This window comes from Neodiprion pinetum, chromosome 5 (assembly GCF_021155775.2).
Source record: "Neodiprion pinetum isolate iyNeoPine1 chromosome 5, iyNeoPine1.2, whole genome shotgun sequence".
Classification (NCBI taxonomy): Eukaryota; Metazoa; Arthropoda; class Insecta; order Hymenoptera; family Diprionidae; genus Neodiprion; species Neodiprion pinetum.
The window spans coordinates 5,107,617-5,128,946 of NC_060236.1; the positions used below are offsets into that span (position 1 = coordinate 5,107,617).

General features: G+C 35.9%; 1 protein-coding gene across 3 annotated transcripts in view; it reads right to left on the minus strand.

Annotated features, from left to right (window-relative positions):
* Frl (formin-like protein) overlaps positions 1 to 21,330 on the minus strand; it is a 45,287-nt gene that overhangs the window by 6,964 nt on the left and 16,993 nt on the right. For 2 of the 3 annotated variants that reach the window (XM_046625810.2, XM_046625813.2), the window contains exons 2-16: positions 15,015 to 15,098; positions 4,961 to 5,047; positions 4,576 to 4,682; positions 4,309 to 4,448; positions 4,024 to 4,202; positions 3,841 to 3,917; positions 3,432 to 3,747; positions 3,230 to 3,346; positions 2,865 to 3,105; positions 2,495 to 2,760; positions 2,132 to 2,399; positions 1,893 to 2,020; positions 1,354 to 1,798; positions 994 to 1,268; positions 800 to 913 (exon numbers count right to left, since the gene is read on the minus strand). In XM_046625810.2, coding sequence (XP_046481766.1) covers positions 800 to 913; positions 994 to 1,268; positions 1,354 to 1,798; positions 1,893 to 2,020; positions 2,132 to 2,399; positions 2,495 to 2,760; positions 2,865 to 3,105; positions 3,230 to 3,346; positions 3,432 to 3,747; positions 3,841 to 3,917; positions 4,024 to 4,202; positions 4,309 to 4,448; positions 4,576 to 4,682; positions 4,961 to 5,047; positions 15,015 to 15,098 — 2,844 coding nt within the window. The remainder of the gene's footprint in view (positions 1 to 799; positions 914 to 993; positions 1,269 to 1,353; positions 1,799 to 1,892; positions 2,021 to 2,131; positions 2,400 to 2,494; positions 2,761 to 2,864; positions 3,106 to 3,229; positions 3,347 to 3,431; positions 3,748 to 3,840; positions 3,918 to 4,023; positions 4,203 to 4,308; positions 4,449 to 4,575; positions 4,683 to 4,960; positions 5,048 to 15,014; positions 15,099 to 21,330) is intronic. The other variant, XM_046625812.2, reaches the window with a different exon arrangement.

The window sequence follows — 21,330 nt, forward strand, 5'->3', positions numbered from 1 at the left end:
TGGTCAATAGAAAGTTCTGTCTACTTAGGGAAAAAAAAAAAAAAACCACACTTGTAACAATCATCTTCGTTGAGAACAATTATCGTTAATAACAAAATATCGATGATTGTCGAAAGTTGTGTTTCATGCCAGCTCACAACATGCAACAATCTAGTATATCTTGTAATCTTTCATCAATTACGTAAAGAATCACCTTTGTTCAATCCAACTGTGACTTGCAATATCATTACTTTTACTCAATTTCTTTTAATGACAATTTAGTACCTCATATATCCGTCATGGTAAATATTACGATTCAATGTATTTCAATGTGCGAATGAATGAATTTTCGGGATAATAAGCGGTGATGATGACGATGTGTATGATCTCACAATAAATATAGCAATAATTTAGATTTATACATCATTAATTAGTCTTTAATATGATCAGCCCGAGGAAGCATGTTTGTGAAAGGCTTGCAATTGATATGCACGTTACATAGAATGATAAAATTTTATGTGTTGTATCAAAAGGAATGATTAAAAACCTGCCTTGGCTTGGGTATGATTTAATATTATTACATGCAGCACGATATTAATACGTACGTAAGAGAAATGTTAGTAACAGTAGATCGCAAGACCAAAGCATTGATGCTGAGAGGAAATATAGACTGCTTTAGTTAAGTCCAAAAGCTTTTGCAAAGAGCGTTGTCTCTCAGTGAGAGAAGATATACACGGGTCAGATAATATATGAATACACCGTATGATGAATTCAGCGTTTTTTTCACATTTATAATTTTGTTATTTGAAGCGGAACATACCTGCTGTTTCTTTTGATTCAACTTGTTTCTCTTAAAAACTTCTTCAGACGTATTCAAGGCTTCTGCCGCAGCAGCCTCCAACCTTCGACGCTGTTCGTTTTCTTGATCCGCAGCCTGTAAACAGTCATTAATTTCCCATGAATTTATCATGGTAACATAAAACTAACGAAAACATGATAATAATTGTTACTTACTTTAAATGCTCTCGCGAATCTGACGAGTAGCGAGAAGAACGTGTTGGCATCGGCCTGCCTTGGACTTTCGCCGAAGAATTCTACACACTCGCGAAACGTTTCGCCGGCCGTACGAGCGTCGAGTTTTAATCTGCGCAATTTTTCCTCGGAATTGCTTAGGAAATCTCGCAATACCGTGTTGTGTTTTTCTTTACCACGTAGCTCGTATTCCTTTCTTACCAAGTCCATACTTTTTTCCAACTCGTGTACGTCGGTTGTGATGTTTTCTATGGATACTAAAAGCAGACCAGCCCTTGATTAATAGCAGTTGGGAAATAAACAATTTCATCAAAGGAAAGTTGATCTTTCTTTTATAATTACCCGTGGCAGCCTTGTCGATGTACATTAATTCAGATTCAAAGTTTATCAGTTCGGGGAACTTCAGCCGTATCGTAGCAACGATGTAGTGCAACAGGCACATACGTTTATCCGTTGATTTAGTATCCAATAAAGTGTCTAAGCTTTGAAGTTTGAATCCGTAAGCCGGACCTCGTTTACTACTGTTCAAATAATTTCCAAAGGCAAGAATTATTTCCAACACAGCCCTCAACTTTTTCGAACTCTTTACTGAACTTGACGCGGATATTACAGCGTGAATTTGCGGTGTAATTAGATGCAAATTGTCAAAGAAATTTCCGATATAGTTCATTATTGACAATTTCGTTGATATTCTCTCTACTTTTCCAAGTTGCATCAAGAATTTGTCTTCTTCCGTTAGGAGGTTCACATTCTTCTTTTCGCAAATATATTCACGGTATGCCTTTATCTGAAACGTAATTTATTTCGTTAGTCTCTTTGCAATTATCGGCGGGACTTGTGATTCGATAAAAAAAAAATTTTTAAATAAAAAATATACTTGCCTCTTGATCTGTCGGCACCATCCGTTGAAGTAGCTCTACGTTCTCAAGGGAAAGCACTTTTAAATCAAGACTATTTACAGCCGTGATCACTTTGTCGACTGGCATTTCCATTTTTCTTCGCGATATTGCTGAAAGTAAAATATAATTCACTTGAAGAAATCTAACTCCCATTACTCTCGATTGCTGCGAGAATGATCAACTAAAAAAAAATTAGCAACACTGGCACAATGAGCGCTTACCAATATTACGCAATCTCGTGTGTTCGAGCAACGATACATTTTCAGGTTTCTTGAATCTCTTGCTCGATTGACTTTGTAGACCGTCGATTTCGCTGTTGCCATTCGAAACCGGTCCACCCATGCCGATTTTAAATCTTTCTTCAAAATCAGAGAAGTCTATACAGTTGTGGAGCCGATCGTCGTCCAACTCGTTGAAAATAGTACCTCTAACTTGGTTGGGCTTCAAAGCCACCCAGTTGAGCGTTGGAAGTTTGTACTTTGTTTGCACCTGTGTTCGTAAAATGAGAAGAAATACTAATGAATAACCAGATCTCGTTAAACTAAACGAAATCTGCAACGCAAACAAAACAAATTACAGCCCACCTTGCGCTTGATCGTCATTGCTCCATCCGGCGCTGGCATCATGCCTGCAGGAGGTGGTGGAACTGGAACCGGAGGTGGTGCTTTATGGTCTCCAGGAGAAAAGGGAACCATGGGAGGAGGTGGAGGACAAGGCGGAGGCGGCGGTGGCGGAGGCGCAGCGGCAGGCAGCGGTATTTCAGAAACTTGCGGAGAAGATGCCGGAGCCGAGGTTGACGTGAAAGCATCATCGACAGACGGAGACGTCGAACCATTACCAAGACTAGCAACTGTGAGTAAGTTGGAAACAAAATGTCGAAAAAATTAATCACTGGAAATATCCTAAGTAATGTGAGAAATGACGCAAATTCGCTGAAAAGTTGACAATACTTACTTGTCGACCCTTTGGTTAAGGTTCCAGTCAGCGTTTGAAGTTCGATAATTTTATTCTCAAGGACGCTCTGCCGTCGAGCAGAATCTTGCCGCTGCCTTCTAAGAGCGGCTAATTCCTCCTCCGCTATTCTACGTGCCTCAACAGCATCCGAATACTCTATTTTAGTTGCTCCGAGCTCAGTCTCTAGATCGGCTAGTTTAGCCAGCGACTCACGCTCCAATTCTGCCATCCTGTCATGAGCCTGAATTTTTTTTAAAAAGAAGGCAATCGTTAGTATCCAAGCCATGTGTGATTAATCGGTGGAAGAATCGACGGAAGAGTTGTCAATATTATCGCTAACGAAAGTAAAATTCAGAATTACTCACATGACCGAGCTTGTCCTCTAGTTCTGCAACTTTTTCTAAAGCGGCAGTCTTGGTTTCGCTATCTTCCATGAGTGCAGCTACGTCGAATACATTGTCTAGATAAGCGGAGATTTGAACCTGAAGAAAAAAAAAACTTTGTCTTTATGAATATTTGTTTATTAAAAGATGAGAAGAATATTTATTTTCATAGTTGTTTGCTGACCTGCAAATCTTCGCTTTCCGTGTGCCTAAGTTTTTCTAAATACTCGTCAAGACCGAGCTTTGTAAATTCGTACTGAAGATGGACCCGGAAGTTCATATCCTCGACAGAGTGAACAACGATGTTAACGAACTGCATACAAGCGACCATGAATTCAATATGAAAGTTATCGTATTGGGTAAAATAAGTCATGAGTGTATTGAATCTTCGTCTTTCGGAGCAGACTTCCTTAAAATTATCGAATGCTGAGAGTATTATTTCGTGACCACCTTTGACCAGACAAATCGCTGCCAAAAGTTCTAACACTAGAGATTTCGTTCTGCAATATAAAATATACAAAATCGTTTCAATATAAAAATCGAACCCCTGCATAAACTAATTACGAGTAACTTTTCCACAGTTATGTACGTACCTCAAGCTTTTGTGTATCAAACTGAGAGCTATACAGTTTATTGCCTCCTTGTGTTGAATTACCATATTAAATCCATACTGCAAAATGAAGATAAAAGTAGATTAGAAAAAAGAAATTGCACATGTAATTTGTGGCCATTAAAATTTTTCGCTCACTTATACGACAAAACGTTAAAGTACAAACCTTGTTGTTCATAATCGCCCGCATGCAAAGTATGCAAACGTGTATATCGTCCTTCGCTTCTCCCATGTTTAACCGAGCGACGTGTCGCGTCCGACGTTTAACTCCTGGGCTATCTTTAAGATCGTAAAGAGGTGGTCTGAGACACCCATTATTCAGGGTAGAAGTGTCTCCGATGCCTGCTAAAAGAATTTATAATCGTTACGAACAGATTTCTTCGTTAAAAACTTGTTTAATTGCGGTTTTTACACGTATTTTTATTATTTTTTATTTTACCATTACACTTACCACCATGCAACCTCTCTTCGGACTCTGTTCTGGATTCCATCAAACGCTGCTCGTGCCTCATCATCAGTAATCTGAAGCTAAGGTAATCGATGAGAGCATCTAGGCCTTGATTTTCTTCGTCCAAAAATTCTCTCACCCATCTAGACACGTAGGTACGGAATAAGAAAAAGTGACATTAGAATGAATTAAAAGGCGGTATAATTTCACTTAGAATTTTCTTACAGGTATAACAAGTAATTTCATTCGTCATATTATTGTACTACTCACTCTATGTGATTTGTTCTTAACGAGATCTCCAAATCTCTGAGAACTTGCGTCGACGTTGATTCCCCGACCATTTTTCGCTTCTGAAAGAACGTAAGGAAACGATACGTCTGTGTAATGATTAGTATCCGTCTTACAAGCTCCAGGTTTCTTTCTTTTCTTTTTTTTTTTGTTTCAATTCAAAAACTAAAAATCTTCTCTCAAATTACGTTAATCAAGCTATAATTCTTTTAAATAATTTTTATTCGCCCATCGTTAATTGTTCACGGATTGAATCGACAACGTAAAATTAATGGACATAGCGTACAACAACTATTGTTCAATCAAATAAACAAATCAAACTAAATGAACAAAAAACAAAAAACATTTATCGTATACGAATACATACTCGATGACTTCGAGAAGCTTTTGGATCCAGGTAAGTTCTCAACTTGGTCAAATAATGGGAGGGTGGATCCTTTGCCTGCACCCTCAACTGTGAACAAAAACGTAAAAAAAAAAGATAAAAATAGATTATTCGTATGTTCCGACTCCATTCTATCGTCGATATATATATTGGCATAGTTTGCAACAATAAAAGGAAAAAAAAAAAAAAAAGTAGTACAATTATCTCGATCTCATTATCCATAAAATTTTACAAGTTCTCGAGTATATCCGCTTAAAATATCGCTTAAAAATGTTTGAATTTCACGGTGAAAGAAAAATGGATTGAAATATCTGTAACGCATCATGGATTAAAATTAATTAAGCGCATTGTACGTTAAAGAGTCCTTTGTAGTGTGTTGGGAGGTCGTTAAGAGAGATCGCTTCGATTGCTGCGGCTAGTAAAACCTGGTCGACTGGTGGGTGTAGAGTATACATATAGTATAAGTATAAAAGGAAAGCATTCGGTATCTCCCGCACCTTGTTTCGTCCTCCGCCGCCCACGCGTTAAATCCCATATCCTGGCGCAGCGTTTCGAATATTTCAGTCCATCTCTAAATTAGACAGCGCTGATTTGTGACCGCTAGATTTTCCCCCTTTATTTCCCCGTGGCTTAGTTTTATACTCTCGTTCATGTGTGTTCACCTCACAAGACTACTTTATTTCTACGCATATATATATATATATGTATACGCATACAGTTGTGCATACATGTGTACACCTATAAATATCAACGATAAGAGGCTAAGGGCGATCCTGAATAACGTCGCATCCTAGATATATGCATTTATATATACCTCGTTATCCACCTTAATATATTAGAAAGAGGATAGAAACATAAGGAGCGGTCTGAAACTTGGCGAAAGGATCGGTGCTGCAGGGAATTTGTTTTGGAATAAATAGATTTTTTTTTCCTCTCTCTCTCTCTGTTACTTAAGACCTCGAAATAATTATAGATATGGTGTTTTTTTTTATTAAGATTTTTTACATTATTTCTCACAATATTTACAGATTTATCGGAGTGATGATTTTCCATTCGTGGGGTTGATTGATCAGTGTTGATCAGTACGAAGAAATAAATTTTTCAATATTTAATTTTGGACAAAATGTCTCATTCTAAATAAAAAAAAAAAAATAACAAAACTTGTATTCGTCAAATAATTCTCCGGGTTGGTACAAAATTCTCTGGCAATACAATTCAAATAGGTTGGAAAATAAAAGTACGAAATCTAGTTCAAATTTATCACGTGCTCTGACCATAAAACGGTGATAGAAAGTAAAAAATAAAATGTTTAAATTAAATAAAATACCACTAACTGTTACGCAATTAGTGTTTCGGTACAAGGTATGTATAATACATGAACGTATGTACTACTCGAGGTTAATTTATTTCGAACGGTAAAATAGACGAGTAGAAATATCTAAAGAGAGCGAGAGAGAGAGAGAGAGAGAGAGAGAGAGAGAGAGAGAGAGAGAGAGAGAGAGAAAAAAGAGAATTATACATGCACACGAGTTCGTGACGGTTGAAGTCAAAGGTCCCTTCTTTCGTAATATACAAATGTAGTGGGTAGTGGTTGTTTAAATAGCTATACCTACCACCTAGGTTAGCCACAGAGAGCGACGACGATCCGATCAATTGATATTCCGAGGCGAAGAGTGTAGGTCGACATTCTTTCGCTTGAATGAGAGCTCGGGATTCTGTTTGCAGACTGAGATACCGAAGTCTATCTACCAGTATCATCTACACTCTCGATATCTCTTTACATTTATTACACCAACTTTATATTTTATACTAAATTCATGACGCGATATTGTCCATTTATTTAACATAATTATAATTTTTCTTCCAAACTGTTTCTCAAAAAAAGTATTATACACGTGCTTAAGAAGTACAACGCGACTTCTTACATTCAAGGCACAAACGATCGAATGACAAATTGCCGTCGTTTGATCGATCGATCGATCAGATCGCACATTCTCAAGTATAACCGATCAAGTTTTTTCACTATAGTATAAATTACATCCAGGTATACATAGACTGCACTTTCAGTATCGTCGCATCGTTCTCCGGAAATACCAACATATGTAATAATAATAGTTTATATTAATCTGGTTTCCTTTTTTTCGGCTATAAGTGGATATCAAGCCTATAACACGTGTGTGGGTTAAATAACGAAATAAATATTATCACGCATATTATACCAATATGCGATACTTGTAAATAAATTTTAATATTCTCGTCACCATGTATGTACGTAATATTATAACGTCTTTTTAATTTTTCCCCTCTTCTTTGCTCTCGAGTCTTTTTTTAATTTTAGTAGCTCGTTATTGTTGTTTTTTTTTTTTCATTCTTTTGACAAGCCGTTGTTGTTATTATAATTATTATACACGTACAAGTGTATACCAACGACTCGTTGCCGAACCTTGGCTGAGGGATCGTTTCGTAGAAGTGAAACGAAGACGACGAGGGATCCAGATGAGAGGGATGCTGTGGATTTTTTTGCGGGTGCTCATATATACACTCTCCTCAAACTTCTCTCGTATAATAACGCGGCTTGCGTTACATCCGTCTCGAGTTACCCACGCGAGATTATCTATCTACGGGGTGTTCATTTTCCACGTCCCGAGACACTTTACACCCCCAAAGTATTTATTTTATACGCTGGATCCGCGAGAGAGGAAAAGTATAATCACATATTTCCGATTCGGAGATCGATAAAAAAAAAAAAAAAAAAAAATGATAAGAAAAAAGAAAAATAAAGAGGAAAACGAACCGCGTAGGAAATGAATTGAACGAAAGCTAACGAAAGACAGCGATAAGTTTCTACACCGATAACAACTATCGTACGTATTATTTATACGTTTGTAAAACCCTGCGTTATACATAACTGATTGTTATTGAATAGAGCTTTAGTTGGATGATCCGTTGATAATAGTTACATGAATCCATGGGATTGAGGATTTGTCGAGAGATGATTAAATTCGATTCAACCTCCGAGGAGGTAGATTTATCGAATATGAGGCTCAAGCCCGATATCAGCGCTACAGAGATACAAGTATAATCCAATCTGCAGCTATAACGATTGCAACGCGTAAAATGCCAATCAATCCTAAAAGCCGACCGTGCCGACTTCTAGACACGTGAACGATATCCGAGTTTCCGGTCTTCTCATTCACTCGGAAATCATTGATTTCAATTCATCAAAACTGATATTCCAAGTGATTGCTGGCAATTTCTTACAAATCTTATCGGTGACGCGATGTGATTTTCATCGATTCTCAATTGTTTTTAGATTAGATATATAATATGTAGAAAGATTGTGGAATAATGGGATTACGAATTACTGATAGTACAATATAATCGTCGTATAAAAACTCGGTAATCATTGGATGTGATAGGATCGGTAAAAGCGGAAATCGAATGAAGAATAGCTTTGTAAAGTGGGAATATTAATCGACAAAAATTGATCGAGTTAAAAATCAATTCAATTCAATCTAAATCGATGTTATTGAATTGAAATCATCGGTCATATTACAGCCAGACTCACAACGCTGGCAAGGCTGTGTGTGATTTGAAACGATGCCTCAATTTCAAAGAACATTTCACTCATTCGATTTTCAAATTAATTCACGCCTATATTTCCGCCCGTTAAATTATATGATTTTCTACACCGAGCGAATACGGATATTAAAATGAGTGTAGAATCAAAAAAGAGATCGATTCTCGTGATTATGTTACAACTATTTTTCATACAGTAACGCGAGCATGTTTTACGCGGTTTTCCCGTACGCAAAGTAGGCGTTTCAATGACGTTCGAGTGATTCTGCGAATGCGCGTGCGCGGAGTACAGAAAATATCACTTTTGACTCCTAGGACTTAAAAGCAGTCTTTTCTGCACTGCGCGCACGCGCTGTCGCAAACAAATCTGACATTACGCGACCCTAACCTCAATTTCATGCTTGGTGAAATAGTAATAGTAATTCTTGTCGTACACTGAGAGAAATTTTTAGTTCCGGTTACCGCTCGGTCCTTGACTATTTTCATTTTTTACCACAGTCGAAAAATATAGTTCCAGGTCCAAAATGAAAATTAGTTTTCTAGCCGTTACCGGAAAGTCTGGTATCCGTTGCTATTCTTTCTCATTACGATCACTATTTCTATATTTTCTTGCAGCTGTTGCAAAAATTTAATGCTCGTGCTACGATAAATCGACGTTAAAGCCTTGTTTAACTAAAAAACTAGAGTAAACCTTACAAACTGATTTTCCGTTGCAATTACCAAAAAAGGATCGACGATACCTCGTTTTTCGTAATTCCAACGATATTCAAACAGTTTTTTTTTTTTGTTTTTTTGACGATAACTGTTCTACCCAATTTTTCTAGTTACTCCAACAAATGAAATTTTTCTCAGTGTTCATGTAATATCCATCATTTTTTTCCCGGGATGTTTAACCCTGCCTGCACTGCGGAGTAAAAGTTTCTCCGATGCACCCGAGCTGTCGCACGTGCAGTAGCGGAGGTCAGAGTCCTCTGGGAAACGGCCCTGACCTATCGATCGAACCCGGTCTGCCGCTATGCACGTGGTGCATAATTCAAAATTCTAACCGCGCCACGATACAAATATATATACATAAAGTATATACATAAATAATAATAATAATAGTAACAACAACGATAACAACGCGTGGCACGCAGGTGTATATATTTAATATTTAAACACGATACCGCAGGCGCGGGATAAACTCCGAGTTGAAACATGAAATTCGAACGAAGTCGAAGAGAAGATTTTCCTCTTCAAAACTTCCCAACTCTCGAATGTTTGAAAAATTTGTTTCCAGAACTTTCTTTATTTTTTTCCAACAAGTTAAATTCCGACTATTCGGTGTTATTTTAAAGCTCGTCACAATTCTTCCCAAAGTTTTCCATTAAAATTGATAAACTTAATATGTCTGTATTCCATTGAAGAGAAAAAAAAAAAGAAAAAAAAAAAAACATCATTCCCTCGACATCGTACATTTGGTAAAAATGGAAGACAAAGAAAAATTGCCAACGTACGTTTTTACAATAACATTGAAGCTGATGACGTCGATCGAGCTTTTACAACACGGATATACATATAATGTCTTGTTTTAATTACACGGTTCGCCAGACTTGATAAAATATTATGGAAAAAAAAAAAAATAGCGAGATGACGTTTTTTTATATTCTACGTAAAAATGCATAATTAGCTACCAACGACAAGTTGCAACGTTGGAGTTGGGGAAAAATTCGCGCTCCGCGAGGAATTTCAGACTCATCAGAATATATCGAGATGCGCAACATTGTCTCGTGCATCAGCAGGTATATAATATAAAAATAGAGCTGATTTGCATACGATCGAGATAAGAAGGTGGATGGAGAGGATGCGGAGTCTTTTTTCAGACCTCTTCTTCGCCCGATTCCTTTCCCCTTCCTTTATCCAGTTGTGTTCCCTTTCCCATCGGATCGTCGCTACGAAGCGGCAACAAGAAACGAAAGAATGTCGGTGTGAGTCTGTCAGCAGCCAACGCCCGACGAATTATCTAGTAAATTATTTCTACTTCTTCGTCTCGATATTTCACGCTGGTAACTCTAACCGATAATAACATGGTCTTCGGTCTTCCGCTTCTTCGTCGTAATTTTTTAAGACTTTCGGAAAGAGATAATTTAAAAAAAAAAAAGAACAAAAAAAAAAACCTCGCAAATCTCACACCGTCATAATACACGATTTTTTGACGATTGTTTCGGTACCAAATGTTATCTGATGAACAAAAGAAATGAATTCATCGCTTTGCTTCAATTTTATACTTAATTATTTCTCAAGCCTGGATTATAATTACGATATTCTTATTGTTAGCCGCACAGTTGGCTCATATTTATTTATATGTATATGCCTAACAAGAAACTACACGCATCGGATGTCAGGCTGGAATAAAGTTGAAAGGAGAAAGAAAAAAGAAAAAAAGAAAAAAAGAAAAAAAAAATCACAAACAAAGGCCAATGTCTTATGGATTTTCGCACGTTAATAAGACCTCAATAATTATGTGTATTATTATATAAATAATTAATTGTTCGGATGGTACGTGAAGAATTTTTTAAAACACTGACAATCGGACCACATTATGCACCTATATATACACATATATACCCGCAAATATACACATATATATACACCTGTATTTATCACGGCACGGTTTGACCCAGTTCAAAAAACTCGTTCCCTTTCATACCGGAGATTTGCAATATGATCTCCTCGAGCTACTGCTGCTGGTGTTTCGTTTGCAGATCGCAATAACCCTTTGAGACACACATTATTGTGCTAAGGTGAATCCAATGCGGTGGAACAAAATTCAAATTTGATCGAACACGGTCAAAAAACTCTGTTCAGGGGTTTTCGGGGAGCGCTGGTTGGATTCGTCGTACTAAATTTTCAAAATCTGATTTCAGACTCGTAATCAGCGACCCCGATAACTGATTTTGCGTGGTAATTAGCAAAAAAGGATCGACGATAGCGCAAAATGGTCAGGCGTACCTCGTTTTTCGTAATTCCAACGATATTCAAACAGTTTTTTCAACGATACTTGTTTTACTGAATTTTTCTAGTTACTGTGACAAATGAAACTTTTCTTGACAGTGTACGTGCTTCGTAAAAACATACGATAGTATTAAAATATTAATACTAACATCTGTAATAATATCAAGGCTAATTTTTCCACACCAAGTAAACTAAAATGCAGTCGCGAAAGTTTACGTTACGACGTAATTCTTAACGCCACATTACGACGTTCCTCTTCGTGCAAGGAAAAGTGGGTACATACATCTATTCGAATGTATTACGAACGTGTGCGATGCAATTTTATATATACAGACGTGAATATATCGAGCATATATTATTACCGTCAGCCAGAAAACATTCTTGCCAACTTTCACCGTATAATGCATTGATAAATATATTCGTAAAAGTGTAACAATGTACACGATTATAATAAGTATAAATAATTAAGCTTTTCGATGAAAAAAATTACACGTTGTTAAATGATAATGATACGATGTTATACCGTGACAATTTGAGTTAAGCTTCCTGTTATCAGTAGGTATTAAAATGTGAATGGATTTTTCATTTCATTTGATTGCAGGTTTCATCGCTTAAAAGCGAAAAATTAACGGTGTTCTCTCGTTTTCGGGAATTTATATAAGATAGTGCACGAATCACGAACAGCTATAGACCCGAGTCATTTAGGTTAATTGCTTGTCACGGACGTTGTTTTGCTGCGTGTTCATGCTTTTATTTTTGTTCGTTGTGTCCTTTTGTTTTTACCATATAATACATAAGTAAACACAGATTTTATATTTCATTCAATATCACGCAGGAAAAATTTTGCCCCCACTGAAAAGATAAGCTTTTACTAAAATATTCATTGACCGAATCATGACTAGGTTAGTCATATTATTTTTTTTTATTGTTAAAAAACGAGTAGCTTTTTCGTATGTCGAGCTTTATTTTTACACAACCATTTTTTTTTTCCCCCTCTCATCGCGTTCGATTCGATGTAGAGATTATATTGAGAAGATGAACGTATAATTATACATACAAGAGTATAAAAATTGTCGAAACGAAAGAGAGGATAGAAAAAAAGGTTAATTACCATTTGAATAATATTTGCTAATGCCCGAAAAGAATTCAGGTTACGTATTGTCATTCGTTTAGGAACGTTTCAAATAACGAGAACCGATACGGCATTCACCGTAATTGGGCCATGTATTATAAATATGCGTTAGATCACAGATTTTAATAACTTAAATATAATTTTTCAAACCCGCAGTCTAGCCGCAAGATGAATCATGCGTTACTTAAAATTTACTTTGTTACAACTTTACCTGCCGAAAGTAAATTACATCATTTGTGTCCAGTATAAAAAAAAAAATTTCGTCAAGGAATTTTGAGAAAACCGCGTTCAATGTACCGGAAAAGAAGGAAGAAAAAATTGACACTTTCGTTGAAAAAAAAAAAAGAAAAAAGTAAATAATTTCTAAACCCTTATTCGTACAAATTTCTTTTCCATCGTGAACGCTAAAAATAATAGCCAAATAACTTTTCTGATTTCCCACTAAAAATTCAAATTAATACTGCCAATTCGGGTATACCAAATAAAAAATACATCGTGCATGATTTTATTTCTTTGCCACGGAATCTTTATCCTTCCTCGTTCAATTACACCCTACGCAAAATTCTGATCGTCTTTCAAATTCTCCAACTTTTTTCAATCCCCCAACTTCCTGCTTTTTCCCAAACAGTAGCCGCCCCGGCATGTTTGCCTAGTCTAGTTTTTTTCATAGTCTTATTTCATTTTATTTTTTTCCCCTCTTTTATACCCGACACACATATTTACCCATACACGTACATACGTAAAGTTGTACATAACACGTATGCGTCGACGTTCCATATTTCGTGTTTTCTCAGTTGTCCGTATATAATTATTATTATTATTATCATTGTCATCATTATTATCATTATACACGCACAGCGTCTATTCATTAAACATACGCATGTCAGTGGACTAAACACGTGTGCACGTTTAGAATATTATTATAATATAACGTGTCAGAAGTAGCTGAATAGACTTTTATAATCTTTTCATTACCCCGCGCGGCTCTCTCGATTTTCGGAACATTGGATAAGGTAACAGTTTATTTGTTTGTTTTTTTTTTTTTTTTTGCTAAATTATAAAAGATCTTTCTATGATTAAATTGCGGTAAAAATTTATTTACGGGGAAAATGCGCGGATAGTGCAACAACAACGACAGAGACATTCGTATTCTGAGAATAAATAACAACAACGATGATATCAACAAAATAAGTCAGGTTACGCTGTCATCCAGATATTACAAGATGCACATGTCACGACGTCATTTAAAAAGAAGCGACAATTGGTTGCCAGATGTTCGTTGTTTGTACATTACATACTCTGCTGTATGTGTAGAGGTATACGCACAACGGGGACGTTAGAATCATGCAAATTGTTTACGCAGCAGCATCTTTTGCAGTATACGCAAGATTTGATGCACAATTTTTCACAAATCTATTACGTGGGAGAAAAGTGTTAATTATACCGCGAAGAAATCATACGAATCGAAAATATTGGGAGGAGATTGTTGCTGATGTATGTATAAATAAATAGCTTAAATGTTATACCTGTTTATGTTATGTTATTAATACAAGTGTGTCACATTTTATATATATATATACATATGTATAAACATATAATTTCAACGAGAACGATTTAAACACGGAATATAAAATTTTCAACATTCTCGTACGAAATTAGTTGCTGAATGTATTATTATTGAGAAAAGAGAAATTGAACAAGCCCACGTGTTGTACATATATACACATTTGTGTTATATATACCGTGTCTCACATATATATACATATATATATATATATATATATATATATATATATATATACATATATACCAGATGTTTACAGTTGATGGATATTAACGGTCACGGATATCACTTTATTTTTTTTTTAATGTCAATGCACCGCGTTTCTCATCGTTAATTACGGTACGTAACGCGTACGAATGATTGTACAAATTATACCGTATCATACAAGGAAAACTTGATATTTCGAAATTAATTTGACCATAGAACTCGAAGCAAGGTTGAAAAAGTAGTAATTTGTTTGTTTGTTTTTTTATTTTATTTTCTTTTCCACTTTTCTCCGTATTTACATTTTCTAATACGTATAATTCGGTGATTTCTAGTTAAAAATATAGTCCGAGGATACATTCCGAAAACTTATATTTCGATACGCGATCATCGCTAGTTCGAAACTTCAAAATATATGTGAAAAAAAAAAAAAAAAAAAATTGTGGAATAATCGTTGAATTGAAATGTGATTGAAAAGAAAATGGAAAAAAATAAATAATATATACGAAGAGCCCTGGATTCGAAGCTGCGTTATGGAAAGTAAGAGAATTTTCTTTTCTCACCTGATCGCATACGATGTCCCATTTCTTTTCGTCGTCGTACTGTTTGAGCAGCTTAGCTTTGTCTGGCGGCAAGTCCATGGAAGCCTGAAAAATAAAGGATAAAAAAAGAAATTGTAAAAACGGAACTCTCCCTTATAATCCTTAACTCCGGATGATGGTTCCGTAAACCTGATGAAACAGACGTCCAACACCTGCAGGCATCGGTGTAGGTTTATAACAGGGTGGCAAAAAAGTTTTGTGAAAAAAAAAAAAAAAAACCCACAGTTCAAGCAAATTTGTTTTCTCGCCGAAAAAAAAAGTAAATTCGTTACCTGAAACAATCATTTCTAATTCCCATGAAAGAGGACTGATATTTTTGTTATTTCCTAACGAGCAAATTAAAAATTCCCCGACAATTTCAGGTTTTTTTTCAAATTTTTCAGGTGTGTGGCCACCCTGTATAAATATAATAACGTTACAAGTAATACGCGTATGATAATTTCGTTGGCTTTTTCCTGCAGGCCGGAACGAGGCGTGAATATTAATTAGCTAATATGCCGGGGTCCGCGTCACGGAACAAAGACAATGGTGTAATTATTTGAGAATTTATAACAGCCATCTGGGCAGGCTTGCAGCGAGTGTCTGAGACGAGACGAGGAGTGAGAGTCAAGAGTGTCTGCTGCTGCTGCTGCTGGCGGCACAAAGAGAATAAACAATAACCGTTGTAACAAAAGAAAAATTAAGAAAACTGATTCGGACTTCGAATGATGCGTAAAAAATCAAAATGACGAAGAGTTAAAGTAAAAGAAATTTAATAATCCTGGCGTCAAGAAAATAACATTTTACATCCTCGCGAAATTTTGGCAAAATGGATTCAAGCAGAACAGCTTTTACTCCGAATGAACAAAAGTCAATTTTTCTTACGTCAAAGAAAAAAAGAGAGAGAGAGAGAGAAAATTTCTATGTACTTGTATTATATACATATATATGTATGTACCTAGACCCATGTCCAGTGAAGAATATATCGTGAAAGCTCTTTGAAGTTGGGTTAATTATATATATATATATATATATATAAGGGTCAGTTAAGCTGAACACAGATCAAAGTGACGTTGGGTTATAATGTAAACTTGCGGCACGGCGGTGAAATAATTTTCCAACACGCGATCGTTCGACGGGAAAAATAACGAGATGTTTTGATTAATCAATCAAGGTAATTAATAGGTAACAGGAGGCAATGAAACGTAATTAATTACAATTGTCGATACCGCAACGGTTGCTTGATTTCTTCTTGACAGTTTGCGAAACGATGTTAAACAGTCTGTTGTAAAGTTAATTAGGCAACGTGATTGGTTGGATAGAATTTTGAGTAACGGAAAAGAAAGAAAATAATAATAAAAATGTTTTCAATCAGCTAATGTAATTTTCCAAAAAAAAAAAAAAAAAAAAAAAAAAACACACCGCGGTGTAACAGATTCATCGATTTTACTTCCACGGTTTTTAATGCGTGGAAAATATCTTGATAATTGTTTAAGTAAACAAAGAATGTATATAAAATATCCGTGAATTGGCCATCATAACCTATCCTATCATTAATGGAGGATCATGCCATCTGACTAAGGTATTGAAATGACCGCGACAGGCCGGAAGCGGAAGTCAAGGATCGGCGACGTCAAAAACCTGCAATGCTGCAGCGTCGTTGGGCGTGCACCGACTAACGATTCGATTGATTGGCTGCGCAAGACTTAAGAAAAAAAAAAAAAACGTAAAAACGAAGGATAAATCAAGAGAGAGAGAGGGAGAGAAGATAATCGAGCGAATATAAAAAAAAAATTTGCGAATCGATATGTATTTAGTTTCGATGAAGATTTAAAGTTATAATACATAAATACATACTCGATTTGCAATAATTGTTGTTATTATTATAATAATGTCACTGGAAGCCATTCAACAACTCTTGTCAGCCGTAAATAAATTGTCATTCGTAATATTAAACCCCGAGCTTTCGTTGTTAAAATGCGCGATCCGATATTATACGGAATAAGTGTTACACTTGTACGCACAAGTCGAGGCAAATTTCCGCTTTCATTGCCAGAGTTGTGAAATCTCATACAATTGCGTTATTAAAAGGTGGTTGAATTAATAATATAATAGGAAATATCCAACGCGTTACGCACAAGTTGACCAATAAATTTTCCCAGCCCTATAAATATAGTTTATACAGTAACGGAAACAATATTTCTGGAAAATATTTCCTACGGAAATTGTCTGCGACATATTATTTCTTACCATCTCGGGGTAATTCCAATTTCATATTTCTGATTATAACAACGACGTGTACTTAAAGATTTCAATTTATACGAGGGGTTTTTTTTTCCTGAGCTGAGGAAACCCTGAGAGTTATTTTATATAAATTTTTTTTGTATATTCAGAGAAATATTCAACATATTTCGGTGCCATTTTTTTTTATATTTCTGATGGTATACCAATAGGTTTTCCATACTCGAGGGTAATCGTTGCGATATAATGTAAATTATTATTGTTAGAAGCAAATAGACTGAAAAAAATCGCGAAAATTGAAGGAACAATTCATTTCGGAGAAAGTTACATGTTTTGCATAAATTTTAAGTTTCTAGGGTCGCTGATTACGAATCTGAATCAAATCAGCGGTCCCGAAAACCCTTGCATAAAGTTTTTTCACCGAATTCGAGCAAATTTAAAACTTTCGCCCACCACATTGGATCCACCATCTTGAATTTTCAAAATTTGATTTCATATTCGTAATCAGCAACCCCAAAAACGACAGAATACGATCTTGTTATAAAATTTGACTCGGTACAATAACGCGTGACTCAAAGGGTTAAATAATTTCCAAAACGAGTTGTAGCTTCAAAAAAAAAAAAAATCGCAATTTGTAAATATCGACAAAAATTTATTCCAAAACGATAAAAAAAAAAAAAAACCGGTTTTGTCTTACCCTCGCATTAACTGAACTGCGGTTAAAAGTATATAATTAAAAAAGCAAAATTCACTCTCATAAATCGTAAAATGCGCGGTTCGCGTTTTTTGAGTTATCATTATACAGAAGCTCGCTCAGACCGTACCATAGCTCGAACACACGCAGCATCAGATGGGGAGAAAGGGAAATTTGATAGATTGACATCGAGGCGCAGTCACTTTATTAGGGCGGAGAGACGTTCGGTCAAACAATGAACGAGTAAAAGTAAAATGAATCATAGCGGAGCAAACAATGCAGCCGAAAGTGACAGCCTACGTTACATTGTTGGTCCGGAAGAAATACGGGTCACTGATGCACGATGTACTCTCATTTCTCGCATACGTACGATACAAAGGATAGGCGCGACGAATAAGCGTGTAAATTATACCAAAGGAGGCTTCGCAGTTTTCAAGTCAGATGGTTGTAAGAATAACGGTTCCAATATTTTTTCATACCACTGACCAAACAGAGAAAAATTAGACACGCGTCAGCGTCTTCGTTATTTTGGTAGTTTTGGAATTTTTTTTTCTATCGCAACCCAAAAAATATCATCGTATCGTAGAGAAAAAATAATCCTTTGTGAACATAAATTTTACTTTGATAATATTGACACGTGCAAGGGTAGGGGGAAAATTGAAATTTTAAATGCAAAATGCATTGAAAGTTGCCAAGTTTCATGGTTCGATAAATTTTCACAAAATAGAAACAATGAAACAATGAATCCCCCCCCCATATGAGTTGAAATCGGTTTGTTAACCCTGGAAACGAGGAGAGCTAGCGCAACTTGGAATGTTTCAGTCCTGGGTTATGGGTACCTGTAACATGAAGGCTAGACGAGATGAATGACGCATCAATTCCAGAATCCTTGACTCTCGTCGCGTATTTGTCCCAGTTAGGAGGGCAGCCTGCGTGCACAAGTGTATTATTATTATACGCGTATAGTAGGCTTTTAGTATACACGTATGTTAAACCTTGAAATTGTCACGATAAAAAAGAGGCTGTAAGACGGCATGCGGATTGTAGATTTAAATGGGATTTGAGTTAGTAACCGTTAACCCTTTGAATCGTACTTTTATATCCATTTTTTATATATAAATTTACGAATCTGAAGGCAGTTTTTAAAAACTCAAGATGGCGGATCCAATACGGCGGACGAAAATTTCAAATCCGATCGAATCGGAAGAAAAAAACTCGGCAATTACATTTAATATGATACTAAGGAAATGACTGTTCAAATAACTTGAATTTATCGAAACTTTGTTCGTTTATTGTAAACAATACGTACAATCGGATGTTCCGGGCAAGTGTGTAAAAGTATGATAGCTTATTGTTTTGTAATCAGACTTGCACTCTCCATAAAAATTCATTATTCTTTCCATGTGGTTCTACATAAATTCTAGAATAATTATTCTAAAACGTATATCATTTTTCTATTCAAATTCTCGAATGTCAAGCGTGTATTATACGCGATACATGTATAAAAACAGTATACAACAAGATATATATATTGTGATCAAAGCCCCGCAAAAAGTAACGGATAATTTGGCATTACCGAGAACTTTTAATATTACGTAACATTAAACGGGTGAGAGAAATTTTTAAGGTCTCTCCGCGCCTTTTTGGCAGCAGGTATGCACTGTACGTACATGTATAGTTTATATGTATAGTCAGATAGATAGAACGTACGGTTGATTGCATTAGCTATGTGTTACATAAATTACACAGCGTTGCGTACAAGTTTTTGGGACAAAAAGGTATGTAATACCTGTATTTATATCCGCATCGCGTATGTGTGACAATATAGACGCATGCATGTGTGTGTATGTATGTAATAATGGAGCTCGGCTGCTCCGTGCATCGATGCGTGTAAACCCGCGTTAGTCAGCACGACATTAAAGTCTCCTGGATTACGTGAAAAGACAGGGACAAGGCTTATCCGATACGGCAGTGTACACTCGGGGACAATGAATCTGAGACGGCTAATTTTTTCCACTAGACAGTTACGTTGGCAACAGATAGAAACCTGCAGCGCCACAGTCGGCCGAGCGCGAAACTAACTCAATCTCAATAAACGTAACATAACCCATGATCGTCGAATCTAACCTTGAATGACTTTTTTGATTGACACGTCAATTCTAAGGTTAGATTCGACGGTCGTGGGTTACGTTATATTTATTGAGATGAGATTGAGTTAGTTTAGCGCTCGGCCGACTGTGGCGCTTTAGGTTTATCTTTGTTGCCAACACAACTGTCTAGTGGAAAAAATTAACAGTCTCAGATTCGTTGCACCCAATTGTACGTACGTATCGCTCGTGGGAATATCTACCACAAGACCCTGAACACTATCCGTAGCATGACAATGAGTTTGCACTTTACAAATAAGAATTGAATTACGTACAAAAATAATTCAACTTTATCAGGGTGTCCGGTTGTTTTCCACGTTTTTTCTACATAAAATTTACGATTTTTCTTAGTCGATTTTCAAGTACACGATAAACGAAAATACAATAAAAATATCGACAAAAATATATAGTCAACTTTCGGAGGCTCAACGACAAATACACGTGCTATGGTAAAAAATGTTTACAGTAATACAGAATTTTAACGACAAATTGTAAGATTTGGCTAAATTTTTTTTGAACCTAGTTACTCAAGTTTAAAAGATTTCAGGCACAATGTAAAATTCCATGAGAATTTCATGATGATTGAACAACACCCTGTTTATGTTTCTAATTCATGCATCGTTATTTTATATTACAACAAATAATAATAATAATAATAATAATAATATAACCTGGTCCTTGAAATATATAGTAGGTTATATATATTATATATAATATAAGGGATTCCACCCCAAACCGACCTACGTCTGACCCTCACCCCATCGGCGATTTTATTGATTTTTAAAAGTCTGGCACAGAATGTATAAAAGAATCATGTTTCACCGAGTTTCAGATTTTTTGGATCATCGGTTTCATTTCTACTGCTCATAAATAAAGTGTTGAAAATTTCTGTTCTTACAGAATAAATGCAATTGCGGGAAGGTTACGGGGACTAGAAAAGTGGAACCAGGTGATCTTCGGTTTTTGGGATCGCTAAAAACAATTCCGACCACAAAATTTCAAAATTCAAACTAGCGGATTCAGTATCGCTGACTGAAAATACAAAAATTGATCCGATTTCCTTGAAATTTGGTACTCGGCGGTTTTTGCGGTCCCTGAAAAGAGATCCAACGTCAAAATTTCAAAATTCTAAATAGCGGATCCGTTACGACGGATTGAAAATATAAAAATCGATCGAATTCGCTAATATAAGATCCTTCAATACGAATTTAAAAAA